We start from the raw sequence: 18,488 nt of genomic DNA, 5'->3' as shown, positions 1-18,488 counted from the left end.
AACCCAAGAAGCACAGTGAGAACTGTCTACCTGTGGTCCAGTAATCAAAAACAAAATGTGCTCTCACATGTGTCATAAGCTCTGGTCATGCTGGTATTCAAAATGAACAGATGAACACAGATCATAAAAGATAAAAAGGGAAAAAAAGAGGAACTTATGTTTGAGTTAAAAGAGAGACAAGCTCTGGCTTTTCCAAATAATGGGTTGTGATCTGTACATTAGGTGACTCAAAAATCAATGGAATGTTTTATGGTCAGGACTCATTTTTAATGAATAGACTATAAAATCAAATAGTTCGGACATAATAGGAATAAGTGCCATTCATTAAATTGTCATTTCCATCATGTGGGTACTGAGTTGCAATATCAAGAGTTTTCTACTGATGATCTTGGTCAAGCAAGGCATGGAAGGAAGCCCTTGAGTTGAACAGTCTCAGAGTTTATTCTTATTGTAAATATCTCTCACCTTACACTGAGAAAGTACTTGAGTATTACCAAAAAAAAGTCCTTCTGTTTTATAAATCTTGCCATCATCATTGCAAATAAGAAAAATTGTTTTTCTGCCCAAGTGAGCTACAAGTCACCAATGAGGAAAGGGAGACCAAGTGGAAAGTGATTTGCCACCATCTAGTGGCTGGATATTGCACAGATTTTCATTCCCAGGGAGGGAAAACTGGGATTACAGTTAATTCCTTAGAGTTGCACTGGTACCCAAGTCTCATCCAGGATATCTGGATATACTGATATACTCACAATATACTGATCTGAGACACCTACTCACAATATACTTCTGTTTGTCATACTAAGTCTTTTGGGACCTTTGGAAATCACGGCTTCCCAAACCTGCACCCTTTCCCAATATCTGGTTTAACAAATTACTGAAACAGTAAAACTAGGAAAAAAGCGGTCTTAGGAACAAAGGAAACTAGAAACAGGTCTAAGGACTACAAAGTCCATTTTTGTAGTATTTCATGTCAAATTCAGAACTAGAACTCAGGTCTCTGAGTTTCCTTAATAAATTTTTTTTTTATACACCAAAGAATCACCCTGGACATACATTCATCTCCTTCTGCTGGTTGACTCCCCTTTACTCACTAATCCTCATGCTTTCTTAAGTCTTCTGTACTTTTATCACACTCCACTGCTAGTCTTTCTGGCTCCCAAGGGTGTCACAATCCCAGAAATGCCAACTACCTCACAGTAACCTTGGCAATTGTGACCCGAGTTGATAGGGTAGAGGCCCAGGAAAGGAGGTCGGGGGGGAGGGGATGATTTTGCTCCTTTTTGTTCACTAAAAATTCAATGCTCAACACTCTACAGTCAGGGTCAAGCTGAAAAGGAACTGAGTCCTGTAATGCCTTTTCTGGCAGTTACACTTGGTGCATGAGTTAGATGGCTCAGGTTTTGTCATAAGACCTCTGCCCTGGAATGTGGTTATTGTCTTTTTGATTCCAATCACCATCTCTATTTCCAGGGCTGGTCACTGGACTCTTCCTGGATTTGCTCCTCCTCTCCTATTCCTTACCACTGTGGTCTGACAATGTATAAGCTGCTGCAGTGCACCCTGAAATCTCAAAAACCAAATCTGGGGGTGGATATCAAGTCCCATTTATAAGGCAGGAGGGAGACCCTGGACATGGGGATTTGTAGTTGACACCAAGCACTTCCCTGACAGGACATGGCTAGTACACAGCACCCAAGAGACTTGTTCACTTTCTTCAAGACCCGCCCCCCCCTTTTCTCAAACAACTAGATGTGCAAATTCTAAGCGGACCAGGGGATTCACATGCTTCTGTAGATCTATCCTGCTGGCTGGTCTCCCTGGAAAATGGTGCTACTCCCACTTCCCTTGTGACCCTGCCCTTCACCTGAAAGTCTTTCCTAACTCCCATGAAGAGGGGCTCTTTCACCCACGTTTTCTCTGCCCTTTTCTATATAAGAATGATCAAACTGTACCCCAGCTGAAAGCAAGGGTCATATCTCATCTCAGTTGAGGCTCTAAAATGTTAGATGGGTTTCTCAAGGTCAACCCAAAGCCCCATTTCTTTCATTTATTATATAAAGATGATCAGAATAGACTTTACAGTGTGCTTGTGAAAAAATCAATGAGATGTTATTGCCAAGTATCTGGAACAATGGCATCATTGGTGATGCAAGTTAGCTATTCAGAGTATAGATTGACTTAGTCTCTAAAAGAGACCCTATTCTCTGAATCAGATCCTATCATCAGCTAATGGAAACAAAACCCACTGAAATCAAAAGGAAACAGACTCAATTAGTTAAATACCATACTTCATGCAAAATCTGGAGCAGGAGGAGGAGACAAGAAATGAAAAAGGAAATGAAAAGGAATTGAGTCAACCTCTTCTCCTCTGGTTGAGAGAGTGGGGAAAAGTCAGAATGATTTTGTTGAAAATTATTCCATCCTGGGTCAGTAAAAAAAGTGGTACTGGCTATCTGTCAAATTCCAAATAGGCTTAAAGACACAAAACAGTGAGAAAGCAAGACTATAAATACTAGCCAAGGAAGTAGAAATAATTTCAGAAGATGAAAGAAAAACACAAACTGCAACAATTAAAAATTTAAATCTAGCCTGAATTTTCAGCACCTTCTTGAAGCCCAAAGAATAATCAATAGCATAACTATATCATTTTATTTTCCCAGAATACCATGATATGATGGTAATGCACAGCAGAGAGTGACAGGAAGCAAAGCAAAACTGTCTCAGAACACTCGTCAGTGCCAAGAAATCACTCACCACAGAAGCTGGCTTGGGTGGTGCCGATTGTATACTGCACATGGAGGTCCGAGACACGGTCTCTGCCACAGGGGTGGGAGCGGGAGCCTTAGCTTTCTGGGGAAAGAAACAGGTCCTTTGACAAACTTTGGAAATAACTGGTTAATAAGACTGAATAATGATGGAGCAATAGGACATTGAGGTATCATATGTTGTGAGCATGATTCTCTTGAATGCCTAAAGATTTTTGAGAGGTAAGTAATCAAGGCATGTTACAACTCTTTAGCAATCGTTATTTTCAACTTCACTTTACCTCTTGCCTCAGGTAGGTTGTTTAACCTCTCTGAGACTCAGTTTTCACATCTGTGAAATGAGAACAATGACAGTGCCTACATCTCAAGGGTTGATATGAGGCTTGAATGAGATAACACAGGTGAAGTGCTACCCACAGTACATGGAAACAGCAAACTCAACAAGCTTGAGTGATTATTGCTATTATTTGTATTGTTTGTCATCACACAATATCTAAGAACAAAATATGCATATTATATAATACAATATAATCTTATATAAAATGATGTATTTATATAAATCTAAGGTCACATTATAAACTATAAATAGTTACATACAAGTACAGGGAGTAATAGTAACCTCAGAATGGTCACTGGACTAACAGCCTCAGTACTATCAAGCAACTTGATAGAAATGCAGATTCTTGGGCCTCCAATGTACTAATAAGAAATTCTGGGAGGGAAAGGCTAATAAACTGTATTTTAATAAACCTCCAGGTAATGTTTGCTAAAGATTGAGAATCATTATCCTATCTTATTATAGGAGTTAAATTTCAAATCCAGGCATTTATGGAAGTCTATCCTCTATGCAAAGTACTCATCAGATAATCTATTTCAATAGAGCATGATCTCTTTTTTTAGGAACTTCCTGTTTTAAACTACAGGTTAAATGTTAAGAGTTGGAGAAGGACCAATACAGCTGAAAACCTGTTTGTTACAAATACTTTAACGGGGATGAAAAAAGAATGGTAGATCCCCTGCCACATTACACCCTTCATACAGGTTGGAAGAATGGTGTGGTTAAGGGAGGGGAAAGCAGGAGATTAAGGCCATGTTTTAGCAGAGTCTTAGAAGAATGAGTAAGACCTTTAGTTGATATAAAATTAGGAGGAAAGGCTATTCCAGATGGAAGGAACTAAATGAGGAAATCCACAGAGACAGATGTACTTACTGTCAAGTGATGAGGGGAAATGGGGAAAGAAGCTGGGGCGACAGTACATCAGTAGGAACTTTTCTTTTATAGGCTCCTGAGTGGGAGCAGGGATATGATTTGACTACAGATATGTTGCAGAAAGAATAATTCTAATGGACAGGCAGGATAGATAGCAAGCAAAATGGAAAAAAAGCCATCTAAGGGGAGAGGTGATAACATTAGGTAAGTTACAGAAACAGAAACAGAACTCTTGGTCAATGGATCGAAGTGTGTATTTGAGTGCGTCCCTGAAGGAATAACTGTGGGTCTCAAATTGCAAGAATATCAGGGTTAGCTTGGGTAAAGAAAACACATCTAGGAAAAGATAAGAAGAAAATTGCACGTAAAAAAGATGGCACAATGAGCTTATACACTCCATCGTGCCAAAATCATTCTAATTTCACATATTTTAAGATTAACAAAACATAAAACCCCTCAAAAGCAGAGATTTATATTTTCAGAAACATACTTCTGTTTTCTCAGTTGGCTTTGATTGTTTTTCTTTAGATTGAGACCGGCCAAAATCTTCTGAAAGTTCGTCAATGAGTTCTGATTCACTCAGGGGCTGTAACATAAGGAACATTGTATATATGAAGCAACTAATTCTATTTCGTAAAACACATTTTCATAGAGCAATATTTTTCTGCTGGCTAACACACAGTAGACTACATTTTAGGATCTAAAACGAAAAGCTAATTTATATAGGGCATGTGATTTGTTTATCACTATAAGAGGAAAAAGTCATCATATAACAAAGAAGGAACCCTGAATAGCTCAATACTACTAAGTGTTAATGGTTTATTGAATCAAGAATTTTCCTGATACTTCAATTTCAGAAGAATTTTGTTCAAATAAAATTTCCCATTCTCCCCAATGAAGACTTGGATAGATTTTTAAAATGTGATTATTGTATTCTTATTTCTTAGTAACTTCTTTTCTGCCTAAGTCAGAGAGAAACAGGGCACATACTCCTTTGCCATGTCTATGTGGATTTCTAGCAGTAAAGTTGGGCTAACGTGGTTGTTTCAGCTGTGATATTACTGGTTTAGAGCATGTGGAGATGCTGAGTAATAGCAGCCTGTGACGGCAGGACACGCCATTCAGAAGATGGGCCCCAGGCAGGGACAGCCTGAGCTCACATCTTAGACTTGCCATGTTCTGGCTTGTAACCCTCTCTCTCTCTCTATCTCCTCACTGTCAAATGAAAATGGTAACACTGACCTCCTTATGCTGTGAGGACTCAAAAACCCACGAAAATGCATTTGATGCAGTGTTGAACACAAAGTGAGTGGTTAACAAAAGTTGCTAATTAGGATTATCAGGACAAACACACCTGCTGGTTGCTGCCAACTTAAAGCAATATAGAATAGAGAAATTTGATGTGTCTAATAGATCAAATTCTAAAGTAAGTGCAACTTAAACTCATCTAAGAACCCTTTTGTCCTAAGCTCCTAATATTCAATGAAATTCTTCTAGAAACTTATTGTCTACTAATAATTCATGCAGAAAATAATCATTAAAATATATGAAAAGGAGTCAGAAATATCAGTCAGTGTTACCATCAGCAGTTCCCCTCCTCTACACTAGGATGGCATGTAAGACTTCACAGTGAAATACACCTGCTAAAATTACCTTATTTTATACTTAAATGTCTGTTGTTTTTTAAGCATTAAAAAAAAAGACTTATTTTCCAACCTTGGGTTTTTCTTCAGACTCTGGCAATAGTGGTTTTCCATCTTTATCCTATAAGTGAAAATGAAAATTTCACTGGAAATGAAATTGAAAATTTTGCTTTTAGGTCCCATTAAGTTTGTTTTTGAGAATTCCAGGATATAAGGGCAAGTTTACTTTTTCTTATATTTGAGTGAATTTTTGCTTTAGATTATTAACTTTTTATATAGTATCAGTTAGGACTTGAGTTATAATAATCAAAATATCAAATATTATGAAATATGATGTGTATTTACTTTTCCTTAAAAGTTACTGAAAAAAATTGCTATCTGTTAGGGTAATGGAAGAGTAATAATCATCTTAAAAGGCTTTTGGTAAGAGAAGTACAACTACATTAATGGAAATTTTTTAAAAATTTTCAATTCTCCAACCTAGAGTACAGAGGTAGATACCATTCCTATGATAAACATTATTTAGTTTCTTGAATATGAGGTTATGCAATTTATGACATGTCTTAAAATGAGAAATTTTTCACATGTAAAGACATATAACAATCACAATGATCTTCCATCATGTATTTATACGTAAGATTTCCAAAGATAAATTGCAAATGTAATTACAGGAGTTAGTCCACCATCCTCAACCCAGACCAAAACAACACAACCACCTTAATGCTAAGGATACTGCTAAATAGTTGTAATTTAAATCTACCACTTGAAGATCTGTGGTGCTTTATTCATATAGCAGAGAAAAAATTATTCCCAAATTGCCCCTTAGGCTTTAAGGTTAAGGATCTGTGTCAAACATTGTTAGCAGCTGAAATAATTGAACTGATGGGACTTTTACTGACCACATGGTCCCTGCTTAGGAAACCAGGAAGGAAAACCCATCCTTGAGGGGTGTTTAACTGCAGGGAGCTGAGGAGAAAGGGTCCAGGGATTTCAGAGCCCAGAGCTAAATTTGGGCATACATTTCCTTGGTGTCAAGGGTATGGACACTTCGGGATAAGATGCAAAAGCAGGAGGAGTATACAGCTGTTTTAATTTTTAGCACTGCAGCTGAAATTTTACCGTGACTGGTTTTAATCGGTATCCAGTTGGGACTGTTTCGTCATCCTCACCGCACTTCTCTTGTTTTTCTTCTTTAGCTTTTGTCTGATGAAAATGGAGAGAAAAGAAAGAAGCAGCTGGATGATGCTTGTAAAATGAGATGACACTGCTTTGTGTACTTCACCAGAGCACCAACGCAGATAAAGCACAAGCCCTGGTGAGGAGCAATGAGCAAGGCAGTGTGGGTGACAGTAAAACAACACAGCCAGGAATCCTGGGGCACCCTGCTCTGCTCTCAGGTGCCATGACCTTAGGAAGCCACCTAGCCTCTCTCTGCCTGCCTTCTTCAGCTGTAAAATGTGCTGCTGTAATTCTTATGTAGCTCCCTGACTTGTAAGGTCCACCAGAGAACAGTAAATAAAAGTCCTTGGACAATAAGTGCAGTGCTGAAGTTAGCTGCAATTATTTTAATAACCTCTATCTGTCTTACTCAATGAGGCAGTTGTCCAAGGAGAGGAGAGGGAACAAACCAATTCTCATCCTAAACCCCTAAATTTAAAATTGGGAGAAGTATCCAATCCCAAATCTTGGTCAATTAATGAATAATTGGTTTCAATTTTTTTAAAAGGACTTCCTTCAATAACACCAAAACCCTTGGATCTTTGGAATTGGCGCATTTCACTCAGCATGACATTCTCCAATTCCACCCATTTATTTGCAAATGCCACAATATTATTCTTCTTTATGGCTGAATAATATTCCATTGTGTATATATACCACAGTCTCTTTATCCATTCATCTGTTGAAGGGCACCTAGGCTGGTTCCACAATGTAGCTATTGTGAATTGAGCTGCTATAAACATTGATGTGACTGTGTTACTGTAGTATGCTAATTTTAAGTCCTTTGGGTATAAACCGAGGATTAGGATAACTGGATCAAAAGGTGGGTCCATTCCATGTTTTCTGAGGATTCTCCACACTGCTTTCCAGAGTGGTTGCACCAATTTGCAACTCTACCAGCAATGTAAAAGTGTGCCTTTTCCCCCACATTGGGGTTATGAAAAATGGTGGAGGGAGACAGATATCGTTACCCTATATACATGTATGATTACATGAATGGTATGAATCTACATCATGTACAACCATAGAAACGAAATGATGTACCCCTGTGTGTACAATGAATCAAAATGCAGTCTGTAAAAAATAAAAAAAATAATAATTTTAAAAAAATAGAAAAGAAAATGCCATTGTTAAATTTCACTGATAATACCAAGAGATTTTATAAAGTTTTTTTTTTTTCCTGGAAAAAAAAAATGAGGTTGGGTTTGCAGCATGAGTGAGTCAAGCTATGTCAGTCACATTCAATAAGGAGAGATTTGAATCACAGAGGAAGGACTGTCAAAAACATTTTACAAATAGAAACATAATATCTTAGAAAATGAACATTTTTGCTTTACACACACACACACACACACACACACACACACAAATAATACCTAGACATCACACCATTACTGACCCATGAACAACTAACTATACTAGAAATAAAAGTGTAGCTGTAGGTAGACCAAATTCTAGGATATACCATTTGCAGCTTAATCTTCTGGTGAGTAGTAAAATATTCCAAAATATGTCATAATGTACATCTGTATCAAGGTATGGATTAAATTCACAAATCAAGAGGGAAATTCACTAAGCAAATTCCGACTCACTCCAGTGTCCCCTTCTACATCCCAGCCTTTGATTTCAGATTTCCATTGATAGATTAGTTCTTTGATTAATTTTTTAAAATTAAGCACTTTTAATGAGACATGCTCTATTATAAGCTTTGGAATTATAATTTTATTGTTCTTTAGAACAACATTTTAAATTATGAAAGATTCTTTTTTTATTATTGCTGTTTCTTTTAACAGTTCCAGTTTTATTCTGCTGCAGCATATGGATAAAGTTCTGTCACACAGTGGTACCCCCCAGTTCAGGGATTTGTGAGGTGTCTGGCCATAATAGCCTTCCTGAACATCGAGGGGCCCTTGTGTGGCAAGACTGCTCTAGGCCGTGGCCAGTGAGAGTTACACACAGCTCGATACTTTCTTTTCATCTTTGATCTTCATGTTCTTGAATGGCTGTACTGTCATTTGTACCAAATAGGCACTGAAAGAAAAAAGTCTACTGAACTTCAGAAGTAAGACTGGACTAGATAACCACATATAAAAATGGGGAGATTTATAATTAGGTACTGATGTAGAATAGACACACAACTGATTTGTTATGACATAACACAAGAATACCAGGGAGGCCTGGTCCTCTTTGCTGGGGTATTATGCACCTTCAGGAGCCTTAGCAAAAACCAGACTATTGCAAAGAATCTCTATTAGGTATGACAAACTCAGCTCAATAATCTAGAAGATTGAAAGATCTTCTTAGAAAATATTTATGTTTTGGACATGACTGAAAAGGAAAACTAGTATGTCCTAAGAGTAGAAAAGAGGAGTTATTCTTACTGGAATTTAGCTTACTGCTGTCCTAAGATTTTCTAGAGGAAACTGAATATATCCATTTGTATCCCTGTACTAGTTACCCACTCTGCCTTATGAATTACATTTGTCACTTTTGTATATCTTCTTATCTAGTTTTAGTCACTCCATGACTCTTTTGGTGCTAGGATTTATATCATGTTTATACCTTCCCCCCCACATTTACTGTCTTATTAAATCACTTTAATGATCCGTAAAAAGCCTGGGTAAAAGTGCATTCACTTCTGGCCACAGCCCACAGGTGGTGGAACCATGACTCCACCACCTCCCGACTCCCCCGGCTTCTGCAAGACCACCCTTTCCTTGTGACAACAGGTTTCTCTCAGGCTAATCCAAGCACTGTGCATCTGCTGTAGTGAGGTAACCAGTTCCCTTCCTTCCAGATACATTACTTGGTCCTGGAGGACAGGGACTGCTTCTCCTGCTCCCTTGTGTTCACTGTCATAACACCTATCCTGCCACACTGTGGCCGGTGAGCCCTCCAAGAAAGTCGAAGATAGAAATTGGCCCATCTTGGACCAGGGCTGTCCCAGACTCGGGGAGAGTTCCTGGGAGTCAGGGGGATTCCCCTCCCCTGGTGACTCAGAACAGGAAGTGACACCAGAGGCCAGGCATTGTGACAGCACACTCCCCAGCTCCCCTTCTGAACTGACAGGGTGGAGCTCCTGAGGATGAGGATCCCAGGTTGTGTCTCTAACTCCTCTCTTTTTCTTCCTCTTTTCTCCTTGAAGATCAAGTTGAATAATTCTACAAAAATTGTTATTTTTAATTTTTATTTTTTTTATTTTTTGGTACCAGAGATTCAACCCAGGAGTACTTAACCACTGAGCAATATCCCCAGTCCTTTATTTTATTTTATTTAGAGACAGGGTCTTGCTAAGTTGCTTAGGGTCTTGTTAAGTTACTGAGGCTGGCTTTGAACTTGTGATCCTCCTACTTCAGTCTCCTGGCCACTGGGATTACAGATGTGTGCCACCAAGCAGGTGAAAAATTGTTGTTTAATATCAAAACTCTTCTATACCAGATCAAGCTTGCTTTGGCTCAGGAGGCTTCTTAAGATCTTGGAGGCTGGTGAGATACCCATGCTCAGCATAATGCTCTAAATGTACAGGAGCTCCAGTTAATAATTGTTGCTTTATTTTTCTTCTTTTTTGACCCATTTTATTGTAAAATAGAATGCCAAAAAATTTTAAAACACTGCACAAATCTATAATGCATTGTTTTAACATAAATGCCTTTGTGACAACTACCTTGTAAAGTGGTGCCAGAAGTCCCACCATTTACCCATCCCAGTCACAAACCCCACCCTCTCTAACAATCTGATGTTTATGCTAATCACCTTTCTGCATTTCTTGATAGTTTTAGGAACCAAATGTATATCCCTAGATTTAGCTTAGTCTTGTCAATTAAAAAAAAATTGTGATGTCTTTAAAGTCCTTTTTTTAATTTATAGGTTTCTTTTCTTTTCTTTCTTTCTTTGTTTCTTTCTTTTCATATTACTTCTCATCCTTCTGGTTGCACATGTTGTAGAATCATACCAGTTGTGTAATCATATATATGTACATAGGGTAATAATGTCGATTCAATCTACTATTCTTCCTATCCTCATACCCCACCCCTCCCTTCATTCCCCTCTGTCTAATCCAAAGTACCTCCATTTTTTTCCCAGTGTCCCCCCAATTCTGTTATTGTGAATTAGCATCTACATATCACAGAAAACATTTGGCCTTTGGTTGTTTTGGGACTGGCTTATTTCACATAGCATGATATTCTCCAGCTCCATCCATTTACCTGCAAATGTCATAGTTTCTTTCTTCTTTGAGGCTGAGTAATATTCTTTATTTTATTCTAATGTGAGATAATTTTCAATTGCTTTCTCCATAGTTATACAAGAAGGATCTTCCTACCCTTTCTTAGCACTCATTCTCCTAATAGAGAGATATACCAAGTATTCCTCTGAAAATACAACTGAACAATTTCCACCAAAGCAAACGAACCTCACTTTCTTCACTAGGCGAATGCCTCCTGTTATCTTGTTTAGTCAGATGCCATGCGAGTTTTGCAAAAGAGATTATTGTTGATTTAAAATATTAAAATTCTATACTATTTAAAAGACACAAACATCTCTCTTGATTGCTAACTATCAACAATAAATATCTAAATTAACCAGATTTGAAAGTAAGGCAGAATGGGAAGTAGTTCATTTTTAATTCCCAGTAAAATACCTCTCCCCCACCTTACTGCTCAAGAATTCTAAACACACAAGAGGCATTCAGTTTTAGAACCTGCAGACTACCATGGTTTGTACATCAGCTGCAAGGTCAGTACCTCATCAACTTCCTTAATAGTGCTGAGGTCGAGCTCGGGTTCTGGCTTCCTGGTGCCCAGCGAAGCTGACAGTGCCTCAAGTGCTTGATCGCTCATGGCATCCTGTTGGAAATGAAAGTTCTGGGTGTAAAAAAAAAAAAAGAAAGAAAGAGAACCTCCCCAGAGTCCTTAAATATATAAGATGCATGGGAGATTGGGGAAGTCCTTTAGGAAGAGAACTTTATTTGAAATCTAAGCAAAGAAAGAAAGGAAAAAGCACTTACCAGTGAACGAAAACTGGGGCTAAGACACGTTCCTATAGTAACAGCACTCCTGGGGCACACTTCGCCCCTTACTTTGCAAGTTAGAAGTGTAACTGCAGTAATAAGTATATTACCATAAAATACTCTTATCAAAATAAACACTGCAAGTAGTAAACTTTCACTACTCTCTTTTTTCTTTTTCTAAAAGTGCATCTGTAAAAATGGCTTCTGACAACACTATCCTTCAGCAAAGTAGCAGTGTGCAAAGCAGGGACACTTGAAAGGGACCCTGCTGCTGCCTTCTCAGAAGGCACAGTGGCTCATCCTTGTAGGAACTCCCACTCTCAGGGTGTGGCATTCACCACTGTTCCCCCGTCAGTTAGATAAAAATAAACTGTCCACTTCAGGAGGAGAGGAGGAGACAGCTCTGATAGAAACTGTCCTCAGCATTATCTGGGCTGTTTGCACATGGGACCAGTTTTCTCATTCAGCTCAGAGCTGCAGGATCCCCATTCAGATTTTGTTAGAATTAAGACAAGGTTGACTGAAGAGAAGAGAGCTGATCAGAAAGAGCTGCCAATGACATCCCTCTGATGAACCACAAGGCTTGAACTCTTCTAGGAAATCAAACTTAAGATTCCTCTGGTTTTTCCCTTCTATGTGTGGTGGGCAGATGGTCTTGGATCATGACTATGCTACAATCATTGATAAGGACCTATAGAAACACAGGCTTGCCTGTAGATGATCAATGTGTTCCCTATCGGCTTCACTATTCCACACAGGCACAGAGGAGGAAATATGCTCCTGATCTTGGGTAATGCACTATTCAGATTATCCCCAATAAGTAAGATTAGACTCAGAGAAGCAACTACTGTCAGGTGAGCCAAGATTCTTTCCAAAGGAATAATTATTGATACCTCCTCCAACTTTCTTTTCTTCTCCTTGGGTGGAACAGCACTTCTGATTACCCCCACTGACTGAGCTTTTAAAACCTCTCTTGTAGATTTCTGAAAAATAAAATACTAAAGGTTAGATTTACAGTTAAGGGAAATTAAATTATAATAATAAGAACTAAAAAGTTGCTCTTCTGAATTCAAGAGAGTTTCTATCAAGTTCTCCTTAACAGAACTAAAAACAGTACCTCTTTCTCAGTTTTCTTTTCACCAGCTGTAGGAGAACTACAGGTAAAGTCGGAAGACAAGGCGTCTATGGCATCATCAGGCCCCATAGGTTTCTAAAAACAACCAGACAGGGTCAGCAACAACACTGGGAACCACTGCAGGAAGGAGGGGATTACAAGCCCAGCAAAGGAAGAATTTACTTTTGCACTCCTTTGTTATTTGATGAGATACATCAATGAAATAACTTTTATCAAAAAAGTTATCTATGTTTGAATAGATGGGTGCTCAGTAAGTATTATTGTTCTCTTCCTCTTCTCTAAAGAAATTTCATGGTGGGACATAGTCATTTAATTGATATTTATGTTTATTTTATTCTAATACCTTTCTTGGCTCCATTCTCCTTCCCCACAGAGAAACTACCCATGAAATGGCTCATGGACACCACCCTTCACCCACCTTCTTTCTCTGAACAGATAACATTATCTGACTTAGAGATTAGTTTAGTCATAATTTCCAATTATAGAATTGATAGACCTATTTCCCCAATCAAAGACATAAATAATATTGATTTATATCTTAGAAGACCTTTATGTAAACTCACCAAAGAGTCTGGAGGAGGCCCGGTGATCCCTTCTTTTTTCTGTAACAAATATTAATTTGATGAGGTTGAGAAGGCAAAATTAATCCTCATGATTGGAGGATGTATTCTCAGTTTGTGATAGGTTAAATTGTGCCTCCCAAAAGCCATACACTAAAGTCATAATATTAAGTTTCACTGAATGAGACCTTGTCTGGAGATAGGGTCTTTATAAAAGTTATAAAGGGGAGGATCATTAAGGTGGATCCTAATCCAGTATGACTGGTGCCCTTACGAAAAGGGGAAATTTGGGACCCAAAACATGAATGGAGGGAAAATGATGGAAGAGACTCCTAAGTAAGATGGCTACCATAAGCCATTCAGAGAGGTCCAATCTTAAGAGGGTTTTTCCTCACAGACTTCAGGAGGAATCTTGATTCTGGACTTTCAGTACTAGAACTGTGAGACAAAAACTTTCTGTTGTTTAAGACACCCAGTCTGTGGTCCTTTCTTATGGCAACTTCAGCAAACTAACACATAAAAAGTAAGCTTCTTAATAATGACAAGTCAAATGCCCTATTATATTTTCTAAATTTTAAAACCTCTGAAGATATTGATATGAAATTATACTCTGACAAGGAAACAGTGAAATAAAGGTAAATGATTAATTAACTTACAGCCAAAAGTTCCCTGTATTTTGGAGGAATTGTGATTTCTCTTTTACCCAATTCCTCAATATAGATAGAAGTCATTTGATCCTGGAATAAAAGCACAAAGATAGGGATATTATGCAATTAATCAGCTGAGAATGTTATGTGCACGTTCTGAAACCAAAGTACTATTGCATTATTCATGTATGGAATTATGAGATACAATATAAATCATTAAGAATCTAATACTTTAGTCGACTATGATGGCATACACCTGTGATCCCAGCAGCTCAGAAGGCTGAGGCAGGAGGATCACAAGTTCAAAGTCAGTCTCAACAATTTAGTGAGGCCCTAAGCAACTTAGTGAGACATTGTCTCAAAATAAAAAATAAAAAAGGGCTAGGGATATGACTCAGTGGTAAAGCACCCCTTGGGTCAATCTCCAATACCCAAAAACAAACAAACAAACAAATAAATAAAATAAAATAATCTAATCACATAAATTAGGAGTTATAAGTTTACAAGAATATTTGATTGAACTGACACATGTAATGTTAGAAAATATTTAAAATACTATGCTAAATTGAACTTTATATTAAACAAAATGTGTTATTCATAGTCAACATCTATTTCTTATCTAATGCCTAAGAAACAAAATCACAAATACAGTGGATATTTCTTGTTTGGGCCTGTGCAATCCAATACCCTTTTCTTGTTACCCAGAGAGGTCCACAACTTTGAACTTTATCATCTCCATCCATTTAATGCTGAGTATGTCTTTAAAAAAATATTATGTATGTACAAATTCATAAAAATTATATAGCATTACTATGCATATTTTCAAATGTTATATAAATGGTGGTATATTCTATATGCCATTCTGTATTCCTTTTATTCAAAATTATGAATTCATAATGTATTCAAGCTGATACATGAATAATTCTTTTTTACTACTATAAAGCATTATCCTGTCCTCTGTTGAACAAAATTCTTTTCAAAAGTTTCTTACCACTCTTTGTAATTTTTGTACTCATGGCACCCTCATCCCTAAAGAATCACCCTGGAGGTGGACTCTGATTTAAGGGGATATATCTTCATACACACTAGATACAGGCAAGTTGTCAGACTTGCCAATCTGATAATGCAAATGTTATCTTTCTGGGTTTTAATGTCATTTTCCTAAATTATCAGGGAGACTCATTTTACTTGTTCATTGTGCAATCAAATTTATTCGAAGTTTCTGTTGGGTTGTCTTTTTCTCACTGTTTTATATTTTTTATAAACTCTAGAAACTATACCTGTTGAAAATACTTTTATGTAGTCTACGCAATATCTTTTTTTTTTTAATAAGATCAAGTATTTTTATTTTATTTTATTTTATTTATTTATTTATTTTTATTATTGTAAACAAATGGGATACATGTTGTTTCTCTGTTTGTACATGGCGTAAAGGCATACCATTTGTGTAATCATAAATTTACATAGGGTAATGTTGTTTGATTCATTGTTATTTTTTTCCCCTTCCCCCCACCCCTCCCACCCCTCTTTTCCCTCTATACAGTCCTTCCTTCCTCCATTCTTGCCCCCCTCCCTAACCCTCACTCTAACCCTAAAACTAATCCCTCCCACCCCCCATTATGTGTCATCATCCACTTATTAGCAATATCATTGTCCATTGGTTTTTTGAGATTGGCTTATCTCACTTAGCATGATATTCTCCAGTTTCATCCATTTGCCTGCAAATGCCATAATTTTATCATTCTTTATGGCTGAGTAATATTCCATTGTATATATATACCACATTTTCTTTATCCATTCATCAACTGAAGGACATCTAGGTTGGTTCCACAATCTGGCTATTGTGAACTGAGCAGCTATGAACATTGATGTGGCTGTATCTCTGTAGTATGCCGATTTTAAGTCCTTTGGGTATAGGCCAAGGAGTGGGATAGCTGAGTCAAATGGTGGTTCCATTCCAAGTTTTCTAAGGAGTCTCCACACTGCTTTCCAGAGTGGCTGCACTAATTTGCAGCCCCACCAGCAATGTAAGAGTGTACCTTTCTCCCCACATCCTCGCCAACACCTGTTGTTGCTTGTATTCTTGATAATCGCCATTCTAATTGGGGTGAGATGGAATCTTAGGGTGGTTTTGATTTGCATTTCTCTTATTACTAGAGATGTTGAACATTTTTCCATATGTTTGTTGATTGCTTGTAGATCTTCTTCTGTGAAGTGTCTATTCATTTCCTTAGCCCATTTGTCGATTGGATTATTTGTATTCTTGGTGTAGAGTTTTTTGAGTTCTTTATAGATTCTGGAGATTAGCACCCTATCTGAAGTATGATTGGCAAAGATTTTCTCCCACTCTGTAGGCTCTTTCTTCACATTGCTGATAGTTTCCTTTGCTGAGAGAAAGCTTTTTAGTTTGAATCTATCCCAGTTATTAATTCTTGCTTTTATTTCTTGTGCTATGGGAGTCCTCAATATCTTTTTTAATACCAAGAAATGTATGTTATTACTTTTTAAGAATTATGAATTGGGATGCACTGAAGATGGTAAATATCTAGAAATCAAAATAATTTCGAAATGTAGGATTGGAAATGACTGGACATCGAAATAAGTTCCAGTTCACTGGACTTAAATCTTGAAGATAGAAAATGAGACTCTCAGACCCAATGGTCTGTGTTTCACTGTCAGTCTTAGTATAGACAAATATTTGCTGAAGCAACATACATGTGTAGCTATTCTAGGACAAACCACTCCAACCCCAAAACTAATTTTTGGTTGCAATTATTGAGAGTGACATCATCCTGCTTCTACCAAGCAACAGAATACTAGGTATTTTATTGCATTTGCTGACTATGGCCTTATTTACTCTCTTACACATTGAATATGAGTTTTTACAGATACCAGATCACATACCAAAACTTCTGGTCCAGTATATGTTGTATTATCATCATTAGTTTCTTCTGGTTCTCCTAGAGTGTCTATTAAGTCATCCAAAGCAGCATCCATGCCTGACTAGAAATGAAAAAAAAAATAGATATTTAAATGTTATTTGTTAAATATATTTCATTTTTGGTTTCTTAACTACAAAAAAACTCTCAACCATTCTAAGAAAATATCAAACACCCAAAGTTCTTCAAATACTAAAATGGTTTAAATGTGATCTTATTAATTTGTGTCCCAGAATACAGACTCTTGTATTGGAAAGATAAAAAGTCATATTCATATAAGGATCACAATTTTAACAATTTCAAAGGGCATTAACTACATGAATAAATGTATGAGTTCAGTAAGCTGGCCAACCCAGTGAACTGACAGTCATAAAAGAAAAAGAAAAACAACAAAACAAATACAAAGAATTATGACCATGTTGCTATAAAACATAGTATTTGGTATTTATTTATTATCAAATTTTTGCATTGTTTTATACAAAGAACAACAACAAAATCTCTAGATGGCACCACTTTCAAATAGAATCTATTTCAAAAATGGATTTCCCTGTATTCTTTCATTCATTCACGTGTGTGTGTGTGCACGCACATCTGTGTGTGTATGTGTGTTTTGTTCACTTACTTAACCCAAATTGTCTACAAAACAGAAATCACCTGAAATAGATGTTAAAAGTTAAAAGAACTGACAGTTTATTATAATGAATGAGAGGGAGACACCATTTTATTTTGAGGTTGAAATGACTCATTGTGAACAATAACCCACATCTGAAGGGGAAAACAAGAGTCTGGGAAAAGACCCTTTGCTATTTAACTCAGATTAAAATGGATTGCTTAAAAGGTTTGCTTTTTTTTTCCCCCTGCAACTATGATATTCACACAAAAAAACTTAGGACTCATCTGATCATTGCTATGTGTAATGATTAATGTTTATGTGTATTTATGCTAAGTGTAATTAATTTAGATTAATTTTGGGGGGTACTTCAGAACAAAGAAATACCTTATATTCTTTAGTGATACATCTGGTTAAATAAGATATATTGACAGGAGAGAAATTAGAACATGAACTCCATGAAATGAAACTGGCATTTGCAAAATAGAGTTATAATACAAACTGTTAAAAATTAGGTGTGAAAGTCATGCATTCAACCTAGTCATACTTGCTTAAAATAATTAATTAAAATGGTCCTGTAAGTCCTTTGGGTATAAATGAGGAATGGGATTAAATGGGTCAAAAGGTGGGTCCATTCCAAGTTTTCTGAGGAATCTCCATACTTACTACACTAACGCACTCACATCAATGTTTAAAGCAGCTCAATTCACAATAGCTAGATTGTGGAACCAACCTAGATGAACCAACCTA

The 18,488-nt window shown here is 37.1% G+C and overlaps 1 protein-coding gene across 8 annotated transcripts in view; it reads right to left on the bottom strand.

Annotated features, from left to right (window-relative positions):
* Positions 1-18,488, bottom strand: part of Cast (calpastatin) — a 112,785-nt gene that overhangs the window by 20,967 nt on the left and 73,330 nt on the right. For all 8 annotated transcript variants that reach the window (XM_047556369.1, XM_047556370.1, XM_047556371.1 and 5 more), the window contains 10 exons: positions 17,094-17,192; positions 14,199-14,279; positions 13,546-13,584; positions 12,965-13,057; positions 12,741-12,830; positions 11,582-11,683; positions 6,741-6,824; positions 5,695-5,742; positions 4,469-4,564; positions 2,758-2,853 (listed from right to left, as the gene is read on the bottom strand). In XM_047556369.1, coding sequence (XP_047412325.1) covers positions 2,758-2,853; positions 4,469-4,564; positions 5,695-5,742; positions 6,741-6,824; positions 11,582-11,683; positions 12,741-12,830; positions 12,965-13,057; positions 13,546-13,584; positions 14,199-14,279; positions 17,094-17,192 — 828 coding nt within the window. The remainder of the gene's footprint in view (positions 1-2,757; positions 2,854-4,468; positions 4,565-5,694; positions 5,743-6,740; positions 6,825-11,581; positions 11,684-12,740; positions 12,831-12,964; positions 13,058-13,545; positions 13,585-14,198; positions 14,280-17,093; positions 17,193-18,488) is intronic.

Source organism: Sciurus carolinensis, chromosome 6, assembly GCF_902686445.1.
Source record: "Sciurus carolinensis chromosome 6, mSciCar1.2, whole genome shotgun sequence".
Lineage (NCBI taxonomy): Eukaryota > Metazoa > Chordata > Mammalia > Rodentia > Sciuridae > Sciurus > Sciurus carolinensis.
Note: the sequence above shows the minus strand (reverse complement) of the source record. Positions and strands in the feature narration are given on the sequence as shown.